Consider the following 27,362-nt stretch of genomic DNA (forward strand, 5'->3'; position numbering starts at 1 on the left):
TCCGCCCTGCTTCTGTTCCCTCTCACTTTCTCTCTCTCTGTCGAATAAATAAAGTCTTAAAAAAAAAAAAAAAGAATTCTCTTGCTTTCACAGTTTAATATGTTACTTTCGACATAAAAGCAATAATTTTATTTTAGAAATTAAAAAATAATAATAAATAAACAAGTACAACAAAATCCAAGGCAGATCATCCATTATTTTCTCACTTGTAAGAAACCATTGATGTTGAGGAGGGTGTGTGTGGGTTTTTGTTTTTTTGTGTTTTTTTGCCTCTATATTTTTCCTGCTTTTTAAAGTGGTTATACTCCTATTGTGACGGCTTTCTGGGGCAGAGGCATACACTTTCAGCCTCCTTTTCAGTATCACTAGAATTCTTTCTGTATTGAAAGAAGTCTGTCTTAGTGATGTCAGGAGTGCGTGGAAGCGCGTGGTGTGTGTGAGGACGGGCTCCTCCCTGCCCTAGTCTCACCTGGTAGCGCCACTGGGACCACTTTGGTATGTCCTCTAAATCACTTCTGCCAGTGATTTTTTTTTTTTTTTTTTTAAAGATTTTATTTATTTGATTGACAGAGACACACTGAGAGAGGGAACAGAAGCGAGGCGAGTGAGAAAGGGAGAAGCAGGCTTCTCCCAGAGCAGGGAGCCTGATGGAGGCTTGATCCCAGGACTCTGGGATCATGACGGGACCTGAGCCAAAGGCAGACGCTTAACAACTGAGCCACCCAGGCACCCCCTGGCAGTCATAGTTCTTAATGGCCCCTTAATTTCCTGTCCTATGCATGTACTGCGACTGTCTCCTTGGTGCAGGTTTTCCCAGTTTTCAGTTCCTAACTATCACAAGTAATCACAAGTATTGGTGTCCCATCCAAGTACTAACCAGGCCCGACCCTGCTTAGCTTCCGAGATCAGACGAGGTCGGGCGCGTTCAGGGTGGTATGGCCGTAGAGAAGTATTGGTAATCATTCTGCGTAAGTCTGTGTATATGTCAGAGTTTTTATTCTAAAGATTTTTTTTTTCTCCCCAAAGATTTATTTATTTGATAGAGAGAGAGGGAGAACAAGCAGGGGGTGGGAGAGGGAGAAGCAGGCTCCCCACTGAGCAGAGAGCCCCATGCCGGGCTCCATCCCAGGACCCTGGGATCACGACAAGAGCCAAAGGCAGACGCTCAACGACTGAGCCACCCAGGCGCCCTCTAAAGATTCTTTTTAAAGCTTTAAAAACAGTTTGTAAAAATTACCAAAGTAAAATGGACCCCTTGGGGCGCCTGGGTGGCTCAGTGGGTTAAATTCTCTGCCTTCGGCTCGGGTCATGATCCCAGGGTCCTGGGATCGAGCCCCGCATCGGGCTCTGCTCCGCAGGGAGCCTGCTTCCTCCTCTCTCTCTGCCTGCCTCTCTGCCTAGTTTCTCTCTGTCAAATTAAAAAAAAAAAAATTATTAAAATGGACCCCTTTTGGTATTTTGAGGATTTTAACCTCAGAATATATAAAACTTACGGTCTTATTTCGTGTGAAGCCCAAATTTTGCATTGAGAACTAAGGATGGCAAGGAGGCCTTGGCTTTTAAAAATGTTGTCTGTCCTTTGCTTCGGTCCCTGTCTTTGAACTCTGTGGAGGAGACTGTTTGCAAGGTGGATTCAGTGGGGACTAGCTCCTAAGTTCCTACCACCAGAGAGATGGGCTGCCTTCTTCCCTGCTTGCTGAGGTAGTCATGTAACATGTCACACATTTCAGCTTCTACCAGCTAGGAAAAAAGGTAGAAAATACTTTGGGCAGGTTTTTTTCCTCCACTGTTGGAGATAGAGAATGTTGTCACTGTCATGTTGTCTTCGTCCATAGAGAGGACCCCAGGTCGTATGGAATCAGTGTGACAAGAGACATGGACGACATTAGGTTTCTTCCACCACAGGTCAGGTGTGTTTTGCTGAGGAATATTGTGTCTGACTTTAGGAGGAATGATTTGTGTTTTCTTTATGCAGAACCGCTACTTCGAGAACCCTCAGGTGATCCCCGAGAACACAGTCCCTCCCCCGGAAATGGTTGGTATGATCACAACAATTGCTGTGAAAGTCAATCCAGAACGTGAGGACAGTGAGACCAGAACAGTAAGTTTTTTTTTCAGGTGTTTTGTTTTGTTTTTATCCTTGTCTTCCTGTACTAGGTAGAGGAAAAGTATGACCTACTGACTTTTTATGCATATCTTTAGTGTATTTTGGGGGTTTCTTCTCCAAGTACCAGAGGCATTTAAGATAACACATGCATGCATCACTGATTGTCTGTGCAGCCTTGAGGTGCTGAACGGGACTGCTGCTCACCTTGGATGCAGAAATTAAATGGTAAAACCGTAGTGGAAATCCAGAATCACTTGTTGGAAAGACAGCTGCCCAGGCGGAGAGGCCTCCCCTCCATCCTTAGCTTTGACATTAACAAGGTCTCTTTAAGCTACACAGAGATTTCTAGCTCAGTACCTGAGAGCATGGGCTCCAGGGGCAGAAGCTTGGGGACGATGTTCCAGCCCCACCCCTCGGGCTTTCTAACTACAGCAAAGCACATAATTTTTGTTTTGGCCTTAATTTTCCCTCTCATTATCTGAAAGACCTTTCTTGTAGACTTTTGAAGAGAATGCTGGTATTGTCTGCAGGTAATAGGTCGTATTTGAACCCTCTGGCACGCAGATAGCCTGTATGGAGCAGTTACGACAACTGTGTTTCCAGGATTGAATTAAGAATTTCATCCATATTTGTTTTACTGCAGTCATTTTGCAGAACGTTTCAGTTTGGGCTGGAATAAACAGGAATCTACATTTTGAATGAAGTCTTCATTCCTTTTCTCCTCCCGACTCAGAAACTTGTCTTCAGTTTCAGTCTTTGTGTTTCTTTTCTGGCTTGTCTGCTCCTGTCCGTTGTCCTTTGGTATTCGAGTCTCACATTTTCCTTACCTGCCCTGGGAGTTCTTATCTATTTAGACCATTCAACTTTTTCTTATATTTATCATAAACATTCTTTCTTTATAAATGTTTTTAAGTAAAACTGGGCAAACTTGTACTTTTCGCAGTTCTTTTGAGTTGGTTAATAGATACTAATTTAAAATCTCCTCAAGTGATTTGAACGTCTTAAGTTTTGACAAATTTTCCTGGTATCTTAACTGTGGGTGATGGTGTTGGAAAATATAAAAACCCTTATATTATTAAATGATAGTTCTTTGTGCTTTGTTTTTAAAATGTTTGGGCTCTTTGACCACAGATACGTACAAAGCTGTGGCAATACTTTCTCTTTATTTCACGGGGGCGATGCTTAGTGGTGGGCCGTGTTATGTGCCATGGTGATAACTGTGGCCCTGCTTGCTTCTCTCTTCCAGCATTCCATCATTCCAAGAGGATCTCTTTCTCTGAAAGTGTTGGCAGAATTGCCCATTATTGTTGTTTTGATGTATCAGGTATGCGCGTTGCTCACCAGTGTCTTGGGTTTGGGGCTTCTTGTATTAAGACAAAGTTCACATCCAATTTTCTGTGCTAAATGGAAGATGTGTGGGGTGTCCATGTGCTAACTAATGTAATGAATCGTGGAGGTTTTTTTGCTGGGCCAACTTCTTTTGCCATAGCAGAGTGTAAGAGCATGAAACTCTGGTATGTTTGCTTTTAGCTCTACAAACTGAACATCCACAATGTCGTTGCTGAGTTTGTGCCCTTGATCATGAATACCATTGCAATTCAGGTATCTGCACAAGCCAGGTGAGATTTCTTTGGACAGAGACACGGCCGACCGCCACAGTTCTAGAATTCCAAGTAAAAATACCCTTGCTGTCGTCTTCCGTAAGACATAAATATTTTGAGTGATAAAATTTTGGTAAAAGGATAAGCAGTTCAGACTTCTTGAACTTGTATTTCCGTAATGATGTGAGTAGTTATTATCAGTTCCTTATTTTGAAAAGATGAGCTAGTACCTCAGGTTTGGGGGGCTTGTGAGTTTAGAACTATCGTTAGGGGTTACTGTGCTCACTCCCAGCTGCGGGATATGAGACTTCCCACCTTCAAGCCCCATTCCTGCTGTGCCTTTCAGCATGAGTGCTACAAGGTTCTCTACCCCTTTTCCCTGTCACCCATCACCCTGCGTCACTGACCGTGTGAACTGTGCATATTCGTCTTTGAAGCCCCACTGAAGCTTTTTCCTCCAACTTACAGCATTCTCTTAAGACCTCTATCACTCACTCCACTGACCAGCCCCTCTGGCTCTGCGTCATTGGAGGACAAGATCTGAGGGTGAATCAGTCGTAACACTCTGCGTGGCCCTGACCAGGTCTTTCGTGGAATAGACAGTCCCCTGGTAGCATCTGGCTGCGTGGGTCAGTCTGGCGTGGGCTCTGTGGGACGCCCATCACGGCTGCTCTGCAGTGGCTTGGAGACCTGTTTGCTTCCTGCCTTTATACCCTTTGTGTTATTAGGACCTGCACACAAATGTAGAGTATTTACAGTCGGTGCTGGGTTCCGGTCTATGTAGAAATCACACTTTTAGGGCTTAGTAATTACTGTAGGCTTTGATTAATACCGATATCACCTAAAGAGCTAAGAGCTAACGTTGTAAATTCTTTTCACTTCTCATCCAGGCAACATAAGCTTTACAACAAGGAGTTGTATGCTGACTTTATTGCTGCTCAGATTAAAACATTGTCATTTTTAGCTTATATCATCAGGATTTATCAGGTAAGTTCATTGACAAAATTTTAAGTCAAGTTGACGGAGATATAATGTACATTCAGTAAAATTCACCTTTTATAGGTGTTCAGTTCTACAAATTGGCCGATGCATACAGTTAGTAACCACCAACACACCGAAATCGAGGGCATTTCAAAATTTCTTTTATACATTTACGGTCCCATTTTCCTCCTCAGTCCCTGGCAAACACGGACTTGTTTTTTGGCACCTAGTTTTTGCCTTTTCCAGAATGTCAGACCATTGAACCCCAGAGCTGATAGTGCATGTAACCTTGGGAGTGTGAATTCTTTCACTTAGCAGTAACGCTGAGAGTCAGTCTTGATGCTTTATGTTTATTGGTGGTTAGCTGTCTTCGTCTGCTTAGGCTCCCTCACACAATACCATAGACTGGGTGGCTCGAACAACAAAAATTTATTTTCTCACTGTTCTGGAAGTTGGGAAGGCCAGGATCGTGGTTCTAGCAGGGTTTGGTTTCTGGCAGGGACGCTCCTGCGCTGCAGGTGGCCGCCTTCGGGCTGTGTCCTCGTATGGGGAGGGGGAATGAGAGGGCGAGATGGCGGCTTCTCTTCCAAGGCCACAGTCCCGTTGGATTCAGGCCCTATACCCTATACGTAAGACCTCATTTAACCTTAACTTCCTGAAGACTCTGGTTTCCAGGTACAGTCACAGTGGGCGTGAGAGCGTCAACAGGAATTTGGGGGGCGGGGGACACAGCTGTGTGCAGTACTACCCCATGTGGGTGCTCTGTGCTATGTTTATCCATTCACCAGGTGCTGAACATTTGGCTTGTTTCTAATTTTTCTTTTAAGGAGCTTTATCAGGATATAATTCACATATCAACTATACTGTTAGTTTATTCATAGTTTTGTATAAGTGTCACCAGCGTCCAGTTTTAGAACTGTGTCTTCACCCTAAAAAGAATCCCCGTCCTGGTCACCAGTGACGGTTCTCTTCCTACCCTCCCCAGTCCTGGCAACCACTGGTGTCCTCTTCCTCGACAGAAATGCCATTGCATTTATGGCCATCGTTGATAGGTCCATTATAAGTAAACACTGGAACCCAGGCTTTCATGTGGGCCGACTTCTGTTGTTGGAAGTTGTGTGTTATAGCAAGTTTTGAGGAGAGATTAGAACTTTAAAAAATCATTCATAGGGGACGCCTGGGTGGCTCAGTGGGTTAAGCCGCTGCCTTCGGCTCAGGTCATGATTCCAGGGTCCTGGGATCGAGTCCCACATCGGGTTCTCTGCTCAGCAGGGGGCCTGCTTCCCTTCCTCTCTCTCTGCCTGCCTCTCTGCCTACTTGTGATTTCTCTCTGTCAAATAAATAAATAAAATCTTTAAAAAAAAAAAAATCATTCATAGGCCAGGGATAGAGGAGTTTGGGATCACCCTTTTGAGGAGTCTGAAGGGTGATTCTGTGTCTGTGTTTCCCCACTTGTAGTTGTTTTCTGTCCAGATTTCAGTCCAGAGAAAAACTTGGAAGAAAGAAGCGACACCTTATTTCTCATTAGTCAGATAACCTTTTTGAGTAAGGTTCTGGTGTAATTGTAGTTATGTATAACAATGGAATTGTATTATAGCTATTTTTTTAAGGAAGAAACTTTATCTTCAGGAAAATAAAAACACATTACCAAATTGTTTAGGGTAAAAACTATCTTTTAAGACATTTGTGGGCACCTGGGTGATTCAGTGGGGTGAGCCTCTGTCCTCAGCTCAGGTTGTGGTCCCAGGGTCCTGGGATCGAGCCCCGCATTGGGCTCTCTGCTCGGTGGAGAGCCTGCTTCCTCCTCTCTCTGCCTGCCTCTCTGCCTACTTGTGATCTCTGTCTGTCAAATAAATAAATAAATAAATAAATCTTAAAAAAAAAATTTCGTAACTCTTTTTGTCCCTTTTAAAAGGACTTTTGTCTAGATAATGGTAATAAGAGTATGGAACGTTTGGCTTTAAAAATCTGAATTAGGTACGCTATACATTTCAGTTAGCTTGCGCTAATTGCCTTCTTTACACTCCTCAAAAGGAAACTGGTGAGAGCTTGTTCTGAGTTGAGGAAAGGTGTTTCTGGTGTCCTTCACAACTACATTAATGGGAGGACTGAGTAGATTATGTCCTATGAAAATTTTCAGTATTCTTCCTCCTTCCCACCAATAATGAAGTGATTCATGTTTATCGTTAAAAGCTGGGAAAGTGCAGAAAAGTCCAAAGAATTCTATAATCCCATTGTGTAAAAGGAGCTACTATTAACATTGCTATACATTCTTCCACTGTGGCAGTGAGCACACACCTATGAAAACTTCTGGATGATACATGTTTATTGGGATGACTACTCCATGAGGGTCCTTTGAACCACACTTAGTCTTACTGAAATTTTTTGAAATTTATAAAATTGGGGTTTGCCCCCCGCAATCTATATCAGTGTAACCGTTGTTTTCCTCTTGTTTGTACAGGAGTTGGTGACCAAGTACTCCCAGCAGATGGTGAAAGGAATGTTACAGTTACTTTCAAATTGCCCCGCAGAGACTGCACACCTCAGAAAGGAGCTTCTGATCGCTGCAAAGCATATCCTCACCACGGAGCTAAGAAACCGTATGTCCACCCTATCTTGCGATGCTTGCGTGGGCCTATCTGCCTGTGGGACTGCAGACATCCCCTTGTTGGGCGGAGTCTTGAGTTTCTGGGGTGTTTTAGGCTCCGTGTGTGCTTTCTGTGCTGCTGTCTTGGGTTTGCTCTTTCCCCTTCTTTCTTGTCCTCATTCCCTCTGCACTGTTGGTCTGCCCCTCTCCTTTGCCTGCTGCGTCCAGGGTTCTCCCTGTATCTTCCCAACCATTCTCGTAATTCATGTGATGATTTCCTTAGCATAGCACATGTCCTTAGCATCTTGTGGTACTTCCCTGCCTTTTGGCTGCATATCTTTTGAAACTGCAAGGGGCTGTTTCCTTATTAACTCACACCTAACAGTCTTTAAAAGGTGAGAAGAAAAGAGTGTTTTCTTTCTCCATAGTGTTAAAATGGTGGATGGGTCCTCTTTCTTTTTTCTTTTTAAGATTTTATTTATTTATTTGTCAGGGATAGAGGGAGAGAGAGCGAGCGAGCACAGGCAGACAGAGAGGCAGGCAGAGGCAGAGGGAGAAGCAGGCTCCCTGCCGAGCAAGGAGCCTGATGTGGGACTCGATCCCAGGACACTAGGATCATGACCTGAGCCGAAGGCAGCTGCTCAACCAACTGAGCCACCCAGGCGTCCCGGATGGGTCCTCTTTTTATGCACAAGATTATTACTTGCTTTTTGCTAATCTGACAATTAAACTTTTTTAAAGTCAGTTATTGATACATATATTTCAAAAATGTTTTGTATTTGCTATCTCCAAATCGTTATGTCAGAGTTACATCCTAATTGTTTTGAGGTGGTAATCCTTTTCCCCCCAGTAAGGATTCAATATTCAGTGTTTTATTTGCGTGGCTTGTAAATTGGAGTGTACGTAAAACAAAGATTGGGCTTTCTTACATAGTTCTTTAACGTCAAAGAAAAGGAATAGTTCGAATGCTAACTCATATTAACTCTATGCTGTTAAATACAGATTATAGTGATATTGCATATGGATATAATAAGTGGAATATAGACATTTTTAAAAACCCCTTATTAAAAAAATGTAACACAGCAGAGTGCACAAAAGAAACATATGATTTTGCCAAAAATTATAGAACAAACGCGGATGCACCTCCCCCAGGGCGAGAAATCCAGCGTTCCCGGCACATGGACACCCCACGTGCCTCCAGGGCCGAGGGCCGTTGGAGTTGCTCCAGCCCTGGCTCCCTTGGCTGTGTGTGGCTTTTCTACATGTTCATCTCTGAACAGTATCAACATGGGAGAATTTTTAGTGGAATAGGTTAAAATCTAATCGCTGTGGTTCTCAGATTAACCATAGGCATTCCTGCCGTTCGAGTCACGAGGCTCTGGGAGGTTCTGCTGGGGAGCTGTGTAGCAGGAGGTTTCTACTTGTGAAATGTGGACAGATTAAAAAAACCTTTCCTGTGCTTATCAGATAATCGTGTTCCATCACCCACAGCCTGGCCCCGTAAGCCGCACAGCTCTGTTTTGGTCTTTAGGCTGTTCCAGAAAGATCAGTGTGTTTCCACGATGCTGTTCTCAGGGTTTGATCATGTCAGGCTTGTTGAATTCAGCTTTTAGAATCCCCCTCCCCCTCTTAAGCCTTTTCTACTGATTGGTTTGTTTGTTTTTTTTCTTTTTAAATATAAGATTTTATTTATTTGACAGAGAAAAAGAGACAGCCAGAGAGGAAACACAGGCGGGGGGAGTCAGAGAGGGAGAAGCAGGCTCTCCAGTGAGCAGGGAGCCTGACACAGGGCTCTGTCGCAGGATCCTGGGATCACGACCTGAGCCCATGCAGACGCCTAACAACTGAGCCACCTGGGCGCCTCTGACTTTTTGTTTCTTTTTATGAGGATACTCTAGGATACTTTGTTTTGAAGGCCATAGTAGTTCTTGGACTGAGTGATATCATCACGTCTCAAAAAAGGTTTTTATTTAAAGAAACAGAGAATCATCTTAAATGTTAGTATTATATATCGTGATATTATAAAATACCAAAAGAAATATGTTAATGGAGCTAAAACTTTAATATCCACTAGCTGTACTTTCTTTGGGCATCAAAACCATACCAAATGGTAACCCTTTGCACTAGTACTAAAAAGCAGTGGTTTGAGAAAACCTAGCTGTTCAACAGCATAACCCATTTTTCTGGGATTCTGATTCTAGGTTACGGAGGGAATCTGGGAACTAGTGCCGCACAGCTTAATTTCTTATCACTTCCTCCTTGCACGCTTGGCGGATCCCTAGCCAGCCCGCCAGCAGGTGGTGCCTGAGTCCTTGTCATCTTTCCTTCTGTGCCTCCTTCCTCTGGGCTACCCACTGGGGACATCCCAAGCATGTTCCCTTCTCTGACTTCAGAGGGTTCGCTGATCGCTTCTTGAATTTTGCCACTTCTCCCTGTGCTGCCTCACTTTGGGAATTACCCGGAGATATGCATTTCTTCTCTCCAGTGCCCACACTTCTTTTGACCCAGAATAGCTATTAGCTGGTGGAGGAGGTACGGTATTCAATTGATTGAAGCTGGCCACGATGTCAGGCTTGTTCCAGAATCAGAATATCCTTTGGATATTTGTGGCCAGAGTTCCCTGGGGGAGTGTGGAGGAGAGGCCTAAAAATGCAGGTTGCTGTCCTGTCTGCATATCCTTAGAGCTGTGATTTGTCCCTGAGTGAAGACCAGCTGTTTCTTCCCCTCTGAGATCCACAGGCTTGGTGGGGGGTGGGGGCGGGGCGGTGTGGCCAGGAGGTTTGGTGATGATTCCATCCGCAGGATTAGACAGAACCTCCGTGAGTTCCTTGTTCCCATCACCGAGGAGTGGGGACTCCTGACCTGGACCCCAATGTCTAGAAGAACCCTGTAAAATTTTTAGATTTTTGTAGTTTATTTAGAGAAATACCCTTACTGCTCCATAATGAGTAAGTATAAAAGGTTTAAGAAGGAGGACTTCGGGGCCGTGAATAAAGGGGCATTTAGAAGGTGCTACCCCTCTTCTCCAGACAGGCCTGGGTGGATGGTGGCAGTTTTTTTTGTTTGTTCTTTCCAAATAAGACTTTTTTGTTTTTTAAATTTTTACGTGATCTCTGCACCCAGCCTCGAACTCACAACCCTAAGACCAGGCGTCTCATGTTCTTCCACCTGAGCCGGCCAGGTGCCCTGCTGGTGACATGTTTTAAGGATGGTGGGATGGGCCTCCAGCGAAGCACTGGGAGCAGATTCTCTGCCAAGGAACAGGAAGCTCACTTTTTCTTATTCATTCTCTGATAGTGAATATGATCCTATCTGCACCTTTGCCAGCAGATGGTGTATGGCCCAGCAGAGCCAGTGTCTCGGACTGAAATACAGCATGTGTGGTTTTCTCCTCCCCACGCTTTCCCAAATCTAGATTGCCATTGCCTGTAGGCTCCTGTGTTGTTGGTGTAACTGGTGACATGTGCAATGGATATTTGTGTTCTAGAGTTCATTCCTTGCATGGACAAGCTGTTTGATGAGTCCATACTCATTGGATCAGGATATACTGCTCGAGAGACTCTCAGGTATGGTATTAAACGTACATATCTATTGACAAAAAGCGGGGGGGGGGGCAGTGAGCTGTGGCACTTGGTGTTACGAGTATTTTAACAGATGGAGGCTTGACTCTCCCTTTGGATTTAGAATTGCAGGAAATTTGAAATGCCTTAGGTTGGTTTTTGTGCCTTAGCTTAGAGGGAGAAGTCAGAATAATGACCTTGATTTAAATTGTAGGTAAAACTATATCTAACTTGTTAGTTTTTCTGTTGTTGTTTTGGTTTTGTTTTTGCTTTTTTGTTTTTTATGTAACAAGTATTTCTCTTTATTATGAAAGAATATTTAATAACTCAAGAAGCAAGAAGGAAAGGAAACCTTTCAGTTCTGCACAAGGAATTGAAGTAACATGGATAATATTTTGGTGTATTTGCTTCTAGCTTTGTTTTTTATGCATTTTATAGAATAAATGTAGTTATGATCACATTTATTGTTTCTAAAGGAGGAAGTTAATATTTTACCATGTTTTACAACGTAAAATGAAGCCATGTTAGTAATTTTTTGGTTTTAATATGGGAGGTGTGATAGATCTTTTGAAAAATATGCAGAACACTTTGAATATGATGTAGACTATTTACTGCATTTTCCATATAAAATAGTCACAAATATAAAGACCCTGGCTTCCGTGGAACCTTGGCACTCGCCACTCAGGGCCTTTGTCTTTCCAGTTTCCTCCTTCTGGAATTTTCCCTCGCTCTTTGCCTGTGGCCGTGTTGTCCTTAAGGTTTCAGCATCAGTGTGACCTTTTCAGAGGGGCTTTGCCTCCTCCCCCGCAAGTGGCTCCCCCTCTGGTCTCTGCCCCCCACAAGTGGCTCCCCCTCTGATCTCTGTCCCAGGGCGTTCTCACATCTAGAGCACTTACCGTGCAGTTCATCCTGGTGTGTTTCCCCTCCTGTGAAGAAGCTTCCTGAGGGCAGGGGCTCGGTTACTTTGGTCTCTGGTATCCTGGTGTCTAGCTCATGGCTGGCACGTGGCAGATGTCTAGACCTTGAGTCAGAGAAAGTTCTCAGTAGCCCAGATATTCCTTGTTCTGTCTCTATAAAATGGTCCTAGTATCTAAGGTGTTAGTTGACACACACTGTTTATCTTTGAATAACAAAACAACCCGCTTAGTGTGTGATCGAGCTGGTGGTTATTCCTGCCCATGTACTGTATGTGTCCTTGTGAGTACGACATGCAAGAACTTGGAAGTAAAGATTTAGGCACCAAGACCAGACTTGAGCCTTGTGGTCGTCTAGCTGGGAAGCCGGAACCATAGAACGCCCGTGCCCAGGTGCACTGCCCCCATGTGCCTGCACAGGTGGCCCCGTGGGCCTGTGACCCGCCTACTAGCAGAGTCTCCGTCCACAGGCCCCTTGCCTACAGCACGTTGGCTGATCTCGTGCACCACGTCCGTCAGCACCTGCCCCTCAGCGACCTCTCCCTCGCCGTCCAGCTCTTTGCCAAGAACATAGATGACGAGTCTCTGCCCAGCAGCATCCAGACCATGTCGTGCAAGCTGCTGCTGAACCTGGTGGATTGTATCCGCTCCAAGAGCGAGCAGGAAAGCGGCAACGGGAGAGACGTCTTAATGCGGATGCTGGAGGTACCGGTTCTCCCGAGGGGCGGTGGCATCCTGCGCTTGTGTCCCACCCATGGCTAAACTTGTTCCAGGGCTTTGCTGACAAGTTTTTGCTGCCAGCAGATTGCCCAGCTGGATCCCTGGGGTCAGACCACCCGGCTTCAAATCCCCACTCTCCATTAACTAGCCAAGTGTCCTTGGGCAAGATGCTTAGCTTCTCTGTGCCTGCCTACTCATGTGACCAGGGATAATCACAGGGTCTGGCTCCCAGGATATTTGTCATGAGAGATAAGAAAATAATACATGGTTGCTCTCAGCACGCCTCCTGGCAAGTACTTAGAAGAGGTATTTCTGGGACACTGCGTAGCCACGGGCTGGGTTCGCTGCGAACACTGGCAAGGCACCCAGTTAGGGGTGTGGGTGCGGAGGAGAGTGTAATTGCCAAGGCCAGTGGGCGATAGCGTGGGTTTTGGAGTAGTCTGGACCATGTCCAGGCTTACCAACAAGTTCCCCAGCTTTTCTGAGCCAGATTCTTCGTGGCGACAGTGGCCGTAGTGATGCCACTGCGGTTACCGTTGGGGAAAAGAGCGTGCTTCTCTTCCCTTCACATGAAGCAGATTCTTCTGTCTTCTGAAAGGGTTGTTGGCCTGTCGAAGAGGAATGATTTTTGTCTTTCTCACCACTTTCTCTTCCTGATAGGTCTTTGTTCTGAAATTCCACACCATCGCCCGGTACCAGCTCTCTGCCATTTTTAAGAAGTGCAAGCCTCAGTCAGAACTCGGAGCTGTGGAGGCAGCCCTGCCCGGGGTGCCCACCGCCCCTGCGGCCCCCGGCCCTGCCCCCTCCCCTGCACCTGTTCCTGCCCCCGCCCCGCCTCCGCCCCCCACCCCTGCCACCCCTGTGACCCCAGCCCCTGTGCCTCCCTTTGAAAAACAAGGAGAAAAGGATAAGGAGGACAAGCAGACATTCCAGGTCACAGATTGTCGAAGTTTGGTAAAAACCCTGGTCTGCGGCGTCAAGACAATCACTTGGGGCATAACGTCCTGTAAAGCACCTGGTGGTAATTCCGCTCTTGAATTATTTAGACATGATGCTTTCCACAGAGTGGGTTTATTCCCAGTAACTGATTGTGCTCTCTCTCTTCCAGAAGCTCAGTTCATTCCCAACAAGCAGTTACAGCCCAAAGAGACCCAAATTTACATAAAACTTGTGAAATATGCAATGCAGGCTCTAGATATTTATCAGGTAAGGCAGTGCCCGCCAGCCAGACTCCCAGGTGTGGAGGAGAATGGCCAGTGATGGAAGGGGTCTTCAGAGTCTCATCTGTCGATAGTTTGGCTGGCTGCCAGTATTTGAAGCCCTGGGTTTGCTTCTGTTCAGTAGCACAGCACTGGGTTAACAGGGAGAAGTCTGGCTTGGATCAGTGTGTGGGCTCTGTGGGCCAGTGGTTGGTGTACACAGTCGGCAGTAGAAACAAGATGGAAGTTCACTAAATGTGTTTCTGTTTGGAACCCTTCACAAAGCTTTTTTGATTATTTTAAATATTTTCCAAAATTAAGCTGAGAATAGTGAATGAAAAGATGGGATGGGGCATTGATTATCTAATTGAAATGTTCTCTTTTAAATATATAATATGTAGCTAATCTATTTATGGAGTACATTCAGAGATGGCTGGTTTTAATGTCCATGGGTTTTCTCCCTGTGCTAGGTCCAGATAGCAGGAAATGGACAAACCTACATTCGAGTAGCTAACTGCCAGACCGTCCGAATGAAGGAAGAGAAGGAGGTGTTGGAACACTTCGCCGGCGTGTTCACAATGATGAATCCCCTAACATTTAAGGAGATCTTTCAAACAACAGTCCCTTATATGGTGGAAAGAATCTCAAAAAATTATGCTCTTCAGGTATAAAACTCCTTTTTCGTATGTTTTAAACATTAAATTTATCTATGTGTTGAGTACTTGGCATTCTGTTTATTTTGAGGGTTTTCTAAATATGCCTAAGGATGTGCTCATAGAACAAAAGATTTAGTTTTTGAAAGACAGTGCATGGGCGCATGTGTGAACGGGGGTTGCGGGGGTAGGTATGGTGCAGAGGGAAAGGGATAATCTCAAGCAGACTTGGAGAACCCAGTGCAGGGGCTCGATCTCCGGACCCTGAGGTCATGACCTGAGCTGAAATCAAGACTCGGACAGCTAACCAACTAGAGAGATATTGGGGTACAGTATTAAAGTTATTTTTGGGGGTGCCTAGGTGGCTCTGTAGGTTGATTTTCTGCCTTCGGCTCAGGTCGTGATCCCAGGGTCCTGGGATGGAGCCTTGTGTTGGGCTCCTTGCTCAGTGGGAAGCCTGCTTTTCTCCCTCCCCCTCTGCCGTTCTCCCCTCTCATGCTCAGTCTCTCTCTCTCTCAAATGACAGACACACAGCAAGAGAGGGAACACAAGCAGAGGGAGTGGGGGAGGGAGAAGCAGGCTTCCTCGATCCCAGGATCCTAGGATCATGACCTGGGCTGAAGGCAGACGCCTAACGACTGAGCTACCCAGGCGCCTCTCAAATAAATAAAATCTTTAAAAAAAATCTTTTTTTAAAAATAACAAGCTATTGGGACACCTGGGTGGTTCAGTTGGTTGAGCGGCTGCCTTTGACTCAGGTCATGATCCTAGCGTCCTGGGATTGAGTCCCACATTGGGCTCCTTGCTCAGGAGGAAGCCTGCTTCTGCCTCTGCCTGCCACTCTGTCTGCCTGTGCTCACTCTCTCTGACAAAAAGAAAAAAAAATGTTTTTTTTTTTTTTTTTTTTTTTAAAGATTTTATTTATTTATTTGACAGAGAGAAATCACAAGTAGATGAAGAGGCAGGCAGAGAGAGAGGAAGGGAAGCAGGCTCCCTGCTGAGCAGAGTGCCCGACGCGGGACTCGATCCCAGGACCCTGAGATCATGACCTGAGCCGAAGGCAGCGGCTCAACCCACTGAGCCACCCAGGCGCCCCGAAAAAAAAATGTTTTAAAAAAAAAATAACAAGCTATTTTGGATCAGTTTCTTTCATTGGTAGAAATTAAATATATGTTAGATGTCGTCTCTTGGTATTTGTTGGTGAAGCTAAAATAAGGGACTTAAGATTTTGAAGTGATGTAATTCATTCAATTCTCTGCAGATTTATTAATTTCTTTCCCCTTGGGGTGAATAAGTAATTTCTTGGAGTGTCTGATCACAGGTTTGATTTTGTACTTTTGGACAGTTCATTAGTTTGTGCTCAAGCTTCTTGGAGGAGGGGATTATTTTTGTCACATGTATGTCTTGTTTTGGACAGATTGTTGCCAATTCCTTCTTGGCAAACCCTACTACCTCGGCTCTGTTTGCTACAATTCTGGTGGAGTACCTCCTCGACCGCCTGCCGGAAATGGGCTCCCATGTGGAGCTCTCCAACCTGTACCTCAAGCTGTTCAAGTTGGTCTTCGGCTCTGTCTCCCTCTTTGCAGCTGAAAACGAACAAATGCTGAAGGTAAAACTCACTTAGATCCCAGTGTACCGTTGGTGGTGGTGTTTTAATTCCCATTTTCACTTTTGCACAGATTGGAGTTACTCTTTTTATATTTGTAAAGTGCTCTTTGAATTAATAAATACTTAAAACCAGTAAGGGCCAGACATAAGATTTCACGTGTCTTTGAGCAGAGCTTGATGTGTATCCGTGATTTAGAGTGAGACCTTCAGGATGCTTGTGGTCAGCAGTGGGTTGCCAGGAGTTTCGGCCACCACATAAATTTCTTTGGATTGATTACCCAAATTAGGAGCACGTCGTTTCTATTATAAAAATTGAGCGGTGGAAAGGAAAGAGGGGAAAAATGTCTTTGTAACTTCTGTCCAAGGACAAACAGCTGGGTTTTTTTTTTTGTTTTTGTTTTTTTTTAATATTTTATTTATTTATCAGAGAGAGAGATGGGGAGAGAGCGAGCACAGGCAGACAGAATGGCAGGCAGAGGCAGAGGGAGAAGCAGGCTCCCTGCTGAGCAAGGAGCTCTATGTGGGACTCGATCCCAGGACGCTGGGATCATGACCTGAGCCGAAGGCAGCTGCTTAACCAACTGAGCCACCCAGGCGTCCCCAAACAGCTGGTTTTGTCACCGTTTTGATGACATCAGGCATCTTCCACTTTAAGTCTGTTTCTCTACATTCTTATTTTCTGTGGCAAAATATATGAATATCTCAATCTGGGACCATTTGTTTATTCCCCGCCTTTATATCAAGAATTCTTACCGATTCGTATTCCTTATTAAGACTGTCTTGGAGCGATGTGTCTCCTGACATTTTTGTTGATGACTAATGCAGTATAATTTGATCTCATCAGTTATTTGATTTTAGCAAATGGCTAAAAAACTTACCCGTGGTTCCATCTACCACTGAAAAAGCAGCAGATGGTGTAAAAGAAAACTTAATAAAAATTCACTTCCACTGAAGGCAGAATATTTTAATTCCTGCAGAAAGTCAAATATTATCACCAGTTGTCTCTGAAGAGTGTTGTCTTCCTGTAGGGGAATTCTGAAGAAGTAAACAAGCCCCCCCCCCGCCCCCACCCTGCATAGTAAATGTACGAATGGTGACAAAGAGCATTGGCCATCTCTGCTCTTATGTAACTGTTTTTAAAGATTTTTATTTATTTATTATTTATTTATTTGACAGAGATCACAAGTAGGCAGAGAGGCAGGCGGAGAGAAAGGAAGGGAAGCAGGCGCCCTGCTGAGCAGAGAGCCCATGCGGGGCTCGATCCCAGGACCCCGGGATCATGACACGAGCTGAAGGCAGAGGCTTAACCCACTGAGCCACCCAGGCCCCCCTGTGACTGTTTTTAAGGGAGTTTTTCAGTTCTGTAGTCGCCACTTGTCAACAACCTTGACATTACTTTCATATTCATATGAAAGAAACATACTTGAATTTTTCAGAGAAGAAATATGGATTGCAGGCTGTGTCCACATGATTTGGTATTGTCAAAAAATACAAATTTTGCTAACTGGATACAGGACAACAAAAACAGAACAAACGCTAATGATAGGGTGTTGGAATATTGTTCCAGAAAAACATTCAAAGAACAAATTTCATGCAGGTTTTTGTCAAAATAATACATGTAGTTGATTTAGTCTGTGAAATCAATCTGTCGTGACGCCTGTGACAGCAAATTGGGAACCGTGTCATTGACTATGTCACTGCCCATTCAGCACTTCTCAGCTCATGTTCGGTATGCCTGTAAAGCATTTCATGTGCAGCCTAACCTGTCACATGTTAAAACCAGGACCTGAAGTACAAAATAAAAAGTTTAATCTGGCTTAAAATGTTAATTTCAGTTACTATTATAAAGTGCTTTTTTAATTTAAGAAATACCCATTTTTTTTCTAATTAAGTAGTCCAGACCTTATAATCTCAGGTTTTTTTTTTCATCAGTTTTGTTTTTTTAAGGATTTTATTTATTCATCTGAGTGTGTGTAAGAGAGAGAGAGAGAGAGCGTGCACATACACAGGCAAGCGAACAGGGGCTGAGGGAGAAGGACAAGCAGACTCTGCGCTGAGGGCGAGCCGTACCTGGGGCTCAGTCTCACCACCCGAGATCGTGTCCTGAGCCGAAATCGAGGGTCACAACACCCCCTTACAATTTCAATTTTTGCAGCTCTTCCAAAACTCTGTGTGTATCCTATTTGGTAGTGCAGTTTCACCCTTAGGGGATTTCTTGCATTTAGATTGTTATAGGAAACGGGCATCTTCATCTTGTTTGATGATTGAGTCTTGTAAAGGAAGTGACTGTATTCACAGGACTTGCAGGGCTGACAGACCCTCTGGTTCCTATTGCAGAATGTCCTTTTTTCAACATCGAGTAACTGCGCGGTAACAAAAGAACCTATTAAACACTTCTTTCGCAGTCACCCCTGTGGAAACCAGCATGTATTTTAAGAGAAATTAATTTGAGCCAGATAAAGGTCGGAAAGGTCTTGTTTTTCCTTTTGGAGTAAAGTCATCAGAATTTTTTTTTTTTTTTAATAATTTTATTTTTTTTTATTTTAAGATTTTACTTATTTATTTGATAGAGAGAGATCACAAGTAGATGGAAAGGCAGGCAGAGAGAGAGAGAGAGATGGAAGCAGGCTCCCTGCTGAGCAGAGAGCCCGATGCGGGACTCGATCCCAGGACACTGAGATCATGACCTGAGCCGAAGGCAGCGGCTTAACCCACTGAGCCACCCAGGCGCCCTAAAGTCATCAGAATTCCCTTCCATTCCTGTTTGCAGTGAACCTTCGGCTTGCCTTGTACGGGCGGGGCGCCTCCTCCCTGAGAGCCTGTTAACCTGCCTTTTCTGCACCCTGCAGCCCCACCTGCACAAGATCGTGAACAGCTCCATGGAGCTTGCACAGACTGCCAAAGAGCCCTACAACTACTTCCTGCTGCTTCGGGCCCTCTTCCGCTCCATTGGGGGAGGCAGCCATGACCTCCTGTATCAGGAATTTTTGCCTCTCCTACCAAACCTCCTGCAAGGTCAGTGGGGCGACTTGGGTTGCCTTTGAGTCTTGTGTGCACTCCTGCTCAGGGATGGACCTTCCAATCCCTGCTCAGAGTGGAACAGAGTTGGAAGGTTTTCATCACGCTGGTCAGGCTTTGTATTTTCGTAGCATTTGGTAAGCAGGCCTGGAACATGGTTTCTGGGGCTGCCTCGTAATAATACCAGGGCTCCTGAGATTGAAGGAGAATCTGAGTAAGACAGGGAAAAAGCAATTATAAAGCTGGCTTATAAGTTTATATTTTTCTTTTGCTGCACATTGGCATAAGCAGAGCCCTGTAATTGCATGTAGGCAAGAATGCTTTCAAGATAGGGAGCTAAAAGGGGGCTCCTTAAAGAGAAGCCATTTACAACATCTGGTACTTAGGAGGCAGTGGGAAATCGTTGACCATATTGCCTGGAACAAGGCCAGAAGTCCACAGTCCGTAATCCAGCTCCACTCGCTGTATTTAAGCCCGTCTCCTGTCCCTCCCCAGCCTGAGCCCTCTGCTCTGCGTCCGACTTCCTCCTCCTGCACTCCCTGCCTCATTGTGTTCCTCTTCCTCTTTCTCCCCCGGACTCTGAATCCAGAGCTGCTGCTGTGTGATGCCTGCACCAGCGCCTCTTTTCTCTGAGCTCTCTCCATTCTTTCTGCCTTGTCTCTGAGCACGTGGGGCACGTGCTGATCTGACATGTTTCCGTTAGGAAGGAGCTCATGAAACGTGGTGAATGGACTTTGTGGAAAGGAAGATCTCCTCTATTGATAGGAAACAAAAGTGGATTTTTTAAAAAGAAAATGTTTATTTTATAGCAATAGACTTCAGCTGTTGTGTGTTGAAAGCCTGATAACAGACGTAAGGTTGTAAACCTCAAGCTTGAGGGAAATGGATCTTACTGGCTGTGTCTTTGGATTGGGCTTGTTAAAAAACATAACATGATTCTTATTTTTTTATTTTTTGAGGGGTGGGAGGGGCAGAGGGAGAGAGAGTCCCAAGCAGGCTCCACACTGACCACGGAGCCCAGCATGGGGCTCTATTTCATGACCCTGAGCTGAAATCAAGAGTCAGACGCTCAACCGACTGAGCCACCCAGGTGCACCAACATAACACAGTTTTTATTGAAAATTTTTTAGAAAGATTTTATTTATTTGACAGAGATCGCAGGGAGGCAGAGAAAGAGGGAGAGGAGCAGACTCCCCGCTGACCAGAGAGCCTGACTCGGGGCTCGAGTCCAGGACCCTGAGATCATGACCTGAGCAGAAGGCAGAGGCTTAACCCACTGAGTCACCCAAGGGCCCCCATAATACAGTTTCTAAAAGATTTATGTATAATGTTAACCATTTCATGAAGATTGATGTTAAATAACTATAAGTTAAATGATCATGTATAATTGCGTGCAGCCTGCTGTTATTACCCTGAACGTGGCGGACAGATGGGATCACGGTTATAGGATGGATTTAGCTACATGTAGATCATGAGAACAGGAGATTGTGTCCTCTTGTCATCACATTCGTGGTGACAGGGAAAGGTGGAACCGTTACTTTGCACAGTCAGCTGCGGCCAGTCTGGGTGTAACTTTGCTCTCGGTCATCCTCCAACCCCGTGTTTAGGGCTGAACATGCTGCAGAGCGGCCTGCACAAGCAGCACATGAAGGACCTCTTCGTGGAGCTGTGTCTCACGGTGCCCGTGCGGCTGAGCTCACTCTTGCCCTACCTGCCCATGCTCATGGACCCCTTGGTGTCCGCCCTCAATGGGTCGCAGACGTTGGTCAGCCAAGGCCTGAGGACCCTGGAGCTGTGTGTGGACAACCTGCAGCCTGACTTCCTCTACGACCACATCCAGCCGGTGCGCGCGGAGCTCATGCAGGTAGGCCCGAGGCCTTGCCGGGGCCAGTGTGGGGCAGGGCCGGATGGTGGGTGCGCGCGTGTCTGGTTTCTACTGGGAATTTTAGGCTGGTGTAGGTGGTTTCCAGAAGTGACGGGCCTGCACTGTGCCCCATGTTGGACTGTTTGCAAGAAGAAGTGCTGTTGATTTCAAGTTCATGAGTCTTCTAGACTAGGAAGAGATGTGCAGAAATTCCCTGCATTTCGGACAGACGCGCTCGTTTTGTAGTATTTCCCTCTTTCAGAGGGCTTTCCCAGGTGGCACGTCCTTGTTCAGTGGATGACCTGTGAGAGCAGGTGTTAACAGTTCCTCTGTGCTGCCAGCGGGGTCCTTCCTTTATCCACAGAAGATCTTGAGATACCACAGTAAAGAGAAGCAGACTCCTGAGGGAAGCACAGGTGTCCGCTTTGGGGTCAAGGGAAATGAAGCAGATAATCAAGGAGATTGTTTTGTTGTTGTTGTTGTTGTTTTGTTTTTAAAGATTTTATGTATTTGACAGAGGCAGCAAGAGAGGGAACACAAGCAGGGGGAGTGGGAGAGGGAGAAGCAGGCTTCCTGCTGAGCAGGGAGGCTGATGCAGGACTCAGGCTTCCCACTATGCAGAAGCCCTATTCGGGGCTCGATCCCAGGACCCTGGGATCATGACCTGAGATGAAGGCAGATGTTTAACCGACTGAGCCACCCATGCGCCCCAAGGAGATTGTTTTGAAAACATTTTATATTTTCTCTTCATGAGAGTTTGTATAATAAATACCAGGTTTCTCTTCCACGTTTCACAGTTGTATTGATTCATAATATAGTTGGTAATTGTTAGAGGTTTAGGCAGCCTGTTACTTACTCGTCTACCCCTTTGGTAGAGAGCAGGCAGGGGTCAGAATGCCAGCTTTGTATGATGGAGACACCCTAACGCCTAAAAGACAGGAGTCCAGGTAGGAAACTTCAGCGTGCACTTGAGGCAGGGTTGGGCGACTTACCCACCAGTCCCGAAATGCAGACCCTGGGCTCTATCTAGGTGGGAGGGAATGGTCCTGGAGGTCAGGTCAGGGTCTCAAGTCCACTCTCTCAGCTGTCCTATGGAGAATGTGAGAGCATTCCTCGAGAACAGCACCGTTGGTTCTAGAAAGCAGACTAGGTCTGACCCAGGTGTGGGTGCCACGCGAGAGGGGAGGAGGAGGCAGGGACGGGCTCATGGGCCTCTTGCCGTTCCATGGGGCAGACAGCCCTAGGCAGAGACCAGGGCGAGGCTTTTGGAGATGCAGTAAGCCCCCCCCTCCCGACAAAGGTCATCTCTCTGTGGTCCCATCAGTCAGCATTCATTCTCAATGCCACCCCTTCCTGGGGAGTTCAACACAATTTCCCTGTCCTGAGGATCCGGGAGGAGTGGTTGGGCTGGGTTGGGGAGTGGAGGTAGGGAGGATTAGCATCTCTCAACAGGTGTTCGTTCAAGACAAGCCTTTTTGGACCTTTGGGGATGTAAAAGAAATTGAAATTTTGCTTTAAAGAAAAGTTCCAAGATTTTATGTTGGCTGTTTCTGGGTACTAGTATCTGGCATTGTTATGGAAGATGACTTAAAAAAATTGACTTAATTAGGCAGACATAGTAATTTTTAGGACTTAAGATAGTTCAGGTAAAAGAATGTGAGAACAACAACAAGTTCTTTGGAACTGTTGAGTGCATGTAGCCCTTAACACTAACTGTAAGGGTGAGGTACACATCCTTGCCATGTGCTCCCATAGCGCCAGTTCTCTCATGATCCGTGTTTCCCCTCTTCACCATCCTTTCTAATGTGAGGTTTGAAATGTGTAAGATAGGTTAGCTGTCCTGTTTTTAGGAATTTGCCACATTCATACATTATAAAGCTTATAAAAGGGACTAAAAAGCTGAGAACTCCTCATCAGACCCCAGGACAAGAACTTCACCAGTAATTCGCACTTCCCTCCATGCTTCTCATCCCCGCATTTTGCTTATGCTTCAACCATATGGGCTTAGTTTTCTTGCTCCCGAGCTCTGTGACACTTAACACATGCTACCATTTGTATTTCGGGGGCATGGAAAGACAGTTATGTTTATGTGTGCATTTTCTTTAAAGACAGAATGTTCCTGGAAGGATACACAAGACTACTAACAGTGGTTTCTCCCAAGAAGGGAAAGTGCATGTTTAGGGGACAGAGATGGGAGGAAGAATTTTTGCCGTATAGTCTTTTATATAACTTTGGGATTTTATTTATGAACCACGAGAATGCATGACCTTGGGAGGATTTTAATGGAAGTGCATTGGGTTGTAGGCTTTATGGCGCACCCTGCGCAATCCTGCAGATAGCATTTCTCACGTGGCCTACCGTGTACTTGGCAAATTTGGTGGCAGTAACAGGAAGATGTTGAAGGAATCCCAGAAGCTGCACTATGTTGTGACTGAGGTTCAAGGCCCAAGCATCACAGTGGAGTTTTCCGATTGTAAAGCATCTCTTCAGCTCCCAATGGAGAAGGTAAATTTGGGACTTGTGGAAGTTTTGAGGAACTTCTTAAAGTTACTAAGCATTTCATATTAAGGATGCTGATTTCTGTTTGAAAATATATAAATAAAACATATACTTTCTTGGGAGGGGATATCTATGTTTTTTTTTTTTTTATTTAAGATTTTATTTGTTTATTTTTAAATTTTATTTATTTGACAGAGATCACAAGTAGGCAGAGAGGCAGGCAGAGAGAAAGGGGGAAGCAGGCTCCCTGCTGAGCAGAGAGCCCCATGTGGGGCTCAGTCCCAGGACCCTGGGATCATGATCTGAGCCGAAGGCAGAGGCTTGACCAACTGCGCCACCCAGGGGCTCCCCCCCATTTTTTTTTTTTTTTTTAAGACTTTCCTCACATCTGGGAGGAATGATATCCATCATGGATAAATGTCCCCCTAGAGTTATTTTCCATCATCACCTCAATCATCCTGTCCCCACACTTCCTGAAGCCCATGCATTGTCCTAACCCTCCTCCAGCCTCTCACGCAGCCCCATCCCGTAGATGAGGGTCCTCTCCAGACCTCCGGGGGAGGACCCCCTCATGCAACCCCGGCCCCTCACCCCAAGCCTTTCTCAAAAATACCTGCCAGAAAAACACTAGTTTCCTTCTAAGAGACCACAGTTAAAAATCCGTCTTTACATTGAAAGTCGCCGTAGTGAACATTCTGTCAGGAGCCCCTTCCCACATTTTAAGGAATTTCCTTAATACAGGATTCTGTTTGCTTCAGCCCTGTCAGTGGCGAGGCGGGTATTAGTAGTGAAAACTAAGGTAGCTGACAGAGCCAGAAAATGTCTTTAGAAGTGGTTTCCCCCGAAAGAGGAAACCCAGTTTTGAAGATAGGCTTCCCGGTCCTCCTGCACGCCCACACGGACTTCAGGTGTGCGAGGGTCTGGTTTCCTGGCAGCCGGCAGCCAAGGGCACGCAGCACCCTGCCACGGCTGGAGGGGCTGCCGAAGCGAAGGGAAGAAGCAGCTTGGCCACACTGAGTGCCAGTAAATCCCCATTGAGATAATCCTGCTTTTGGGCAAGTAATTGGCTCAACCTTAGCCCCTTCCGAAATTATCCCCGCAAGCTGGGGGTGACTCAGCAGGCAGCTGTGGTCATGCTCCGTGTAGCCATGTGGGGGTCTCTAGGGCAGGGCTGCTGTCCCTGTCAGCCCCGCTGTGCTTCCTCACACACAGGCCGGGTAAATCTTGCCTCTGTCACATAGACCAGTTTTTTGGTTGATAGGTATATAATTGTCAAGGCGTCACATGATTGTGTGTGTGATTTTGCCCCCCCCCCCCCCGCCCCACTAACTGAATAAGATAAAATGTGTGTGTAGCCATGTGGGTTTTCTGGAAAAGTAAAACCCTCTTATCTTCTAAAGAGAGAATTGAGAGATTGTGTAATTTCTGCATCAGCTGTAGCTTTTGTGTTTCTTTGCTGTTGTAGGCCATTGAAACCGCTCTGGACTGCCTGAAGAGTGCCAACACTGAGCCCTACTACCGGAGGCAGGCGTGGGAGGTGATCAAGTGCTTCCTGGTGGCCATGATGAGTCTGGAGGACAACAAACACGCCCTCTACCAGCTTCTCGCACACCCTAAGTATGTTGGGAATGTGGTCCCCGCGACTGGTGCCTCTTAGGACGTAGGGGTGCAGAAGGCCTCTCAGATTTCCTAGTGCTCAGTGCATGCTCTTGCAACTCGGGAAGTTCCCATGGTACCTGCCTAGTGGTGCTTTCCTGGGCTTTTAGAGGAAATGAAGAGAAGGGACCAGCTTTTGGAGAATTAGAGTTTACCTTCGTCGTCGTGTTCCTGATGGTTGCCTCTCCCTGATGTTGTCAGCTTCAAGAGGCAACGTTCCTGCCCTTTTCTCTCCTGTAGCTCGCGGGTGTATCCGTACTTCCTGGCACGTGGCGGGTGTTCATTGGGTCTTTGGCTCTTCTGGTCCACTGTGATCCTTTCATTCCCCAAACATTCGTCTTGCGATACTCGTATTTTGCTCTTACCATGTGGGCTGTAACCGTAGGTGATGGTCTTGTGTGAGCGTGTATGTTTTCTTGCTGTGTTCCCCATACACATTTCACAGATGTGCAAAATGTGTATTTTCACATTTTTCATGGCATCAGGTGGGTGGTACATGTGCCATCAGCGAGCTCTGTGACCTCGTCTGATGCTGTTCCCGTGGGGTGATTTTCAGCACATAATGCACTTATAGTTACCATTAATAGCTTTTTCTCATTTGTGTTTCCTCATTGATGGGGGTTACTTCTTAGAATTTGGTTTAGTTAGTCATAAAAGATCAAAGTAAGACATCAACTTACTTTAAAAACTGTAAAAATACTGAATCTGCCACCATGTTGTAAAATGGGTCTGATTCATCCCCTATGCTCGTATGAGGTAGGACATCCCAGATGTCCCCAGAATCATCGTGATGAAATTCCTCATGTTAAGTGCTGATGGTGGAATCATCAGCTCAGGACTTCAGTGTTGTGAGGACGGACTGGATTTTATCTTTCAGCTTTACAGAAAAGACCATACCCAATGTCATCATATCTCATCGTTACAAAGCACAAGACACTCCAGCTCGGAAGACGTTTGAGCAGGCCCTAACCGGGGCGTTCATGTCTGCTGTCATTAAAGATCTCAGGCCCAGCGCCCTGCCCTTTGTCGCCAGCTTGATCCGCCACTACACGATGGTGGCCGTTGCCCAGCAGTGCGGTGAGTGGGGCAGAGGAAGTGCTTATAGGACTCCTTGCGGTGCTTCAGAAACGCAATCAGGACATTGTGGTGTTCAGAGGAGTGGTTTGGCTGGTTGATTTTTGGCTTTTGTTTTCTTTCTTTTTTTTTTTTTTCCCCCTAAAGATTCTGTTGATTTATCTGACAGACAGAGATCACAAGTAGATAGGCAGGCAGAGAGAGAGAGGAGGAGGAGGCATGCTCCTTGCTGAGCAGAGAGCCTGTTGCGGGGCTTGATCCCAGGATCGTGGGAACATGACCTGAGCCGAAGGCAGAGATTTTTTTTTTTTTTTTTTTAAGATTTTATTTATTTATTTGACAGAGAGAGATCACAAGTAGGCAGAGAGGCAGGCAGAGAGAGAGAGGAGGAAGCAGGCTCCCTGCTGAGCAGAGAGCCCGATGCGGGACTCGATCCCAGGACTCTGAGATCATGACCTGAGCCGAAGGCAGAGATCTTAACCCACTGAGCCACCCAGGTGCTCCTGACCTTTGTTTTCTGATTTCCTGCTTACTGCAGGATAATTGCTATTTCGGTGGTGGTTCCAATAGTAACATGAAAACTGTTACCAAGTGTCTCTGTACAGTGCACCCAGTGGAAGATTTTCACCCTTTGTTGTTCACGGAAACAGGTGGAATACTGTGGACGCTCTGCCTATGAGACAGCTTGTGGTCTCCCTCGTTGCTGGCTGGTCTTCCCTCCCTTTCTGTGCTGCTTTCCAAGGCCCATCCTCTCCCCCTGCCCTTCGGCTGGGTCCTCCCTGTGGTGCTCCTCGCTGCTGTTCCGACCTCTGCTTTGGGGTCCTCAGGCTCCAGATGGGGAGGGACCACTTTTGTTCATCTCCTTGTTTGTCTTTCTAATCCATCGCAGACGAGTGCTCTTGCAAAAGATGATAAAAGTGTCCCAAGACTGCCCATTGCTGTACAAGTTTTAGAAGTTTCTGGACACTCACTCCCGGTTTTGTAGCTCCCCCAACCAGCGCTGGTCAGTGGACACACTCGAGCAGCGCTGCGGCAGTGTGTGTCCCTGAGGGCCCCCATTCTCCGGATGGATAAAGCTGCTTTCTCTGAGCGCTGCAGAACACTGAGAACATTCCTCCTTGTAGCTCTTCGTGCCCTTCTTGACCCGAGTAGTCATTGATCTTAGATTGTTTCTCATTGTCTCTCTGTTAACATCTTTCCAGCAGGCTTGTAAGCTTTTTGATAACAAACACCCATCTTGCCGGGTATCTGCAAGGCTTTAATTAATTGTTCTCTCTGTGAGCTGGGCATCATAGCCGGGTTGCTTTTTAATTACTATTTG

The 27,362-nt window shown here is 45.9% G+C and overlaps 1 protein-coding gene across 22 annotated transcripts in view; it reads left to right on the plus strand.

Moving 5' to 3' along the window:
- Positions 1 to 27,362, plus strand: part of TRRAP (transformation/transcription domain associated protein) — a 113,065-nt gene that overhangs the window by 12,545 nt on the left and 73,158 nt on the right. For 21 of the 22 annotated variants that reach the window (XM_082712679.1, XM_082712681.1, XM_082712699.1 and 18 more), the window contains exons 8-23: positions 1,976 to 2,101; positions 3,354 to 3,431; positions 3,638 to 3,726; positions 4,599 to 4,695; positions 7,151 to 7,289; positions 10,764 to 10,842; positions 12,221 to 12,455; positions 13,131 to 13,491; positions 13,579 to 13,676; positions 14,140 to 14,334; positions 15,740 to 15,931; positions 18,780 to 18,945; positions 20,556 to 20,812; positions 23,117 to 23,317; positions 24,777 to 24,928; positions 25,845 to 26,044. In XM_082712679.1, the coding sequence (XP_082568805.1) occupies positions 1,976 to 2,101; positions 3,354 to 3,431; positions 3,638 to 3,726; positions 4,599 to 4,695; positions 7,151 to 7,289; positions 10,764 to 10,842; positions 12,221 to 12,455; positions 13,131 to 13,491; positions 13,579 to 13,676; positions 14,140 to 14,334; positions 15,740 to 15,931; positions 18,780 to 18,945; positions 20,556 to 20,812; positions 23,117 to 23,317; positions 24,777 to 24,928; positions 25,845 to 26,044 (2,665 nt within the window). The remainder of the gene's footprint in view (positions 1 to 1,975; positions 2,102 to 3,353; positions 3,432 to 3,637; positions 3,727 to 4,598; positions 4,696 to 7,150; positions 7,290 to 10,763; positions 10,843 to 12,220; positions 12,456 to 13,130; positions 13,492 to 13,578; positions 13,677 to 14,139; positions 14,335 to 15,739; positions 15,932 to 18,779; positions 18,946 to 20,555; positions 20,813 to 23,116; positions 23,318 to 24,776; positions 24,929 to 25,844; positions 26,045 to 27,362) is intronic. The other variant, XM_082712695.1, reaches the window with a different exon arrangement.

This window comes from Mustela nivalis, assembly GCF_964662115.1.
Source record: "Mustela nivalis genome assembly, chromosome: 19".
Classification (NCBI taxonomy): Eukaryota; Metazoa; Chordata; class Mammalia; order Carnivora; family Mustelidae; genus Mustela; species Mustela nivalis.